Below are 3347 nucleotides of genomic sequence, written 5' to 3'. Positions count from 1 at the left end.
GGAAGAGATGCATAGGGCACAGTACAGGGTGGGAGTATGTGTGTGTGTGCAGCTCCCAAGTCCCCTCTGAGTAAGTCACCCTCCCAGCACCTTAATGTGCTTTACCAAATTTCCTCATTCGGGATTTTTATGGATTTCAATCTCTAGCCCCACTCCCCTCCCAGGATGTTGGGGATGGGGCTGAAAGTGCCAACCCTCTCATCACTTGGGTCTTTCAGGTGACCAGTCCCATCCTTAGGTTGGGTATCCCCACCCTAAATTACCTCATTAGCATACGTGCAGGTGTGATCTAAAAAGGCTCCTAATGAATAACAAAAGACTCCTATCACTTAGGAAATTCCAAGGGTCTTAGACGCTTAGACAATATTTAATACATATATATATTATGTATATATTTTTTAATTGTTCCAGAAGAGAAGAGTATTATTGCACGCAGAACTCCCACCCTGGTCCCTGCCAACTCCTAGGCACCTTCCCGACTGGTGTCCTAGAAATAATTTTTAGCCTGTGTCAGTCACACAGAGGCCCTGTCCAGATGGTGCCCAGGCCTCCAAGACTGGGTGGTCTGATGTCTGGAGGGTAGTCATGGGTCCCCGAGGTGGGGTGGGGGGTGGAGTGCCCGGGTCGCATAGGATGTCCTCATACAGGCTTAGAACCGGGCCCAAGGGCCGTCCTTGAGCCCCAGTCTGCTCCAGCAGGGCTCTGAGCAACCCCACAGTGAGAGGGGGCTCTGTTCCAGGCTTAGGGAATGGGGTGGGGGGCTCCAACTCATCTGGGAGGTGTGTCCGTATTAGAAGCAGGAGCTCAGCTGGAGTTAGGTCTGGTGGGCATAGGCGGCGAAGGTGGGGGAGATAAGCATCAAGTCGGCGGTGCCGGGCAAATTCGGCCAACAGCAGTTTGAAGATCTCGCTTCGAAGCAGGGGGCTGGAGGGGCCAAGGGCCAGGCCTGCCTCCAGGGCCCGCTGCCACTGCTCCTTTTGCACCAGCTGGCCCACAGCTTGGAGGACAGCTTTGGGCCGCCCACTGCCCAAGAGCAGCTCCAGCTCCAGTGCCTCAGACCTGGTCTCCTCCTCACCCAGTACTGCCAGGGCTCGGCGATACAGGGGCAACCCTGGGCCCCCTGCCCCCCAGCCCGGCCCACCCTGCTGCTGTGCCAACTCCACAAAGGGTGGCAGCCATCGAGGCTCCAGCCGGCAGAGGCACTGGCACAGGAGTTCAAAGAGGGGCAGTATCCCATTGGGGGGTTCCTTTCCAGCTGAAGTACCCCCCAGTACCTTCTTCCACACATCAGGGGGAGCATGGGACCTCAGCCTGCCATTCCCATCTGGCTGGAGCTGCAGGGCCCTGAGGACTGCACCCCAGGCTGCTGTAGGAAGGGCTTGGAAAACAGTGTTGAGCTGGACCAGCTGGTCTCCCATCAACTCGGTCCTCAGCAAACGTGCCACTTCGTGCTCTGCCAGCTCAGTCCAGCCAGCCTCCTCATCATCCCCAGCCACCAGGTGGGCTTTGAGCTGATCTAAGGCCCGGTAATCTCGAAGCTCAGCCCTCAGTGTGGTCACTAGTGTAGATGGGGACACATGTCCCTGGAGAATGGAGGCCAGGGCCTGAGGCGCCCGGAATGTGCTGTTGTGTTTCAGTTCCTCTGGGGTAAGCTGGGCACCCCGTAGACTCCGCCGCTGGTAGTACTCGCAGGCCTCCTCAAACACCAGGTCTTCAGCTGAAGGCACTTCAAGGCCCTGTGGGGCTTCCCAGCCTACTCGAAACAAACCCAAGGCTGAAAGCAAACGAAGACCCCCTCGGGTCTCCAACTCTTCCTCATCCTCCATGCCAGGGGCTGGGGGTGCCAATAAATGTACTCGGTCTGTACTTAGGACCTTTCTCTCCAGCAGCTGCCCGCTGCCCATGTCCAGCAGTTCCAACGTGGAGCCCAGCACACAGGCCAGAGTACCATGAAATGTTCCCAGTGCTGCAGACCCTGCCAGGCCTACAGGTGCCTCCTGCAGCGTGCCTACAGTCCGGGTACCACCATGGGTCTGCACCAGGCTCACAGTGCCCCTGAAGTCAAGCAATAGCAGGCCCTGGGGAGTTGGGGCCCAGGTATGTACAGTCAATGGCTTCATGGGGGACAGCAGCCCAGGAAGGCCTCGGAGCAGTGTCCGGAAGTCCCATGTGTCCCCTCGTACGGGATTCAGGCTCTTACAGTGGGAGAGGCCAAGACATGGGGCAACCACCATCACCTTGCCCTTGCCTGGGCTCCAAGTGAGCAGAATATGACCCACACCAGGCCAGGTGGTGGCAGTGGGCACCAGGAAGAGGTCCTTGCGGGAGGCCAGCAGCCCAAAAGAGGGGCAGTGGTGCAGCAAGACATGTGTGCGGCCCAGGTTGGTGCCGCCCTCTCCGTTGGGCTCCAGGGTTCGGAAGCACACGCAATGGCTGAAAGCAGCAGGCAGTCCCAGCTGGCCCTCCGCGCCAGCCTGACGCTCCTCGCACCACACCAGGCGGCCTCGGAGCACCGCCACGGCCACCACACAGGCTCCACCGGCTGGACACAGCTCGGTACTCCTCAGCAGCCGCCAGCCAGGCCCCACCCCGGCGCCCCACACCTCGGCTAGGCCACTCTCCCACACCAGGACCAGCGCCGGTCGCGCCGGCCACGGCAGGAAGAAGGCGTCTAGCGGTGAGGGGTGGCCAGCGGGCCAGGCACGCTCCAGCTCCGCGTCGGAGCCACGCACCGCCACCAGCAGCTGTGGGCACGGCGCCCCCGGGGATCGGAGGAGCAGCAGGTGGCGGCCGTCTGGGCTGCAGCGGACTTTTACGGCTGGGTCCGCGGCCAGCAACTCCCGGAGCCGGGCCGCGCCGCTGAAGTGGCTGAGATCCGAAAGCTGGCGCAGAGTCCCCATACGCTTCATGGTGCCGCCGGTGCCGGAGCACGCCCGGGCCTGGCCGCCCCGTGGGGCGAGGCTCGGCGCTCGGTCCGGGTTCCCGGGGGAGACTGAGCCGGGCTGAGACTTCCGTCCCCCGTCGATGAGGTGGGCCGACGCCAGGCCTGAGAGGCGGCTCCACACCGCCCCACCAGGCTAACTCATGGCTCCGCCCCGTTCACGCCCCGGCGGCGCGACCCCGCCCGCCAGGGGAGGAGCCACGGGAGTCTCGCGGGAGGGGGGCGGGGGGGTGGGAAATGAGGCTCCCGAGCACCCAAGGGTCTCAGTGCGTCGGTCCTTGTCAGCCCTACGCAAGCTCGTTGAGTCGGGATGTAGGCCCAATGCCCCAGGCCCCAAGAAGCCAAGAGCCTTACTCAGGAATCTCCCAGTCTGAGCCCTGAAGTGAACATGTCATACTCCCAAGGC

At 61.8% G+C, this 3347-nt stretch overlaps 1 protein-coding gene across 1 annotated transcript; it reads right to left on the bottom strand.

Annotated features, from left to right (window-relative positions):
- Nucleotides 1–402: 402 nt before the first annotated feature.
- On the bottom strand, nt 403–3081 carry HPS6 (HPS6 biogenesis of lysosomal organelles complex 2 subunit 3). Its single transcript, XM_042908057.1, has one exon. It carries the CDS (start codon nt 2907–2909, stop codon nt 501–503), a length of 2409 nt encoding a protein of 802 aa, XP_042763991.1. The 5' UTR covers nt 2910–3081; the 3' UTR covers nt 403–500.
- Between the last annotated feature and the right edge of the window lie 266 nt (nt 3082–3347).

This window comes from Panthera leo, chromosome D2 (assembly GCF_018350215.1).
Source record: "Panthera leo isolate Ple1 chromosome D2, P.leo_Ple1_pat1.1, whole genome shotgun sequence".
NCBI classification, from domain to species: Eukaryota; Metazoa; Chordata; class Mammalia; order Carnivora; family Felidae; genus Panthera; species Panthera leo.
Note: the sequence above shows the minus strand (reverse complement) of the source record. Positions and strands in the feature narration are given on the sequence as shown.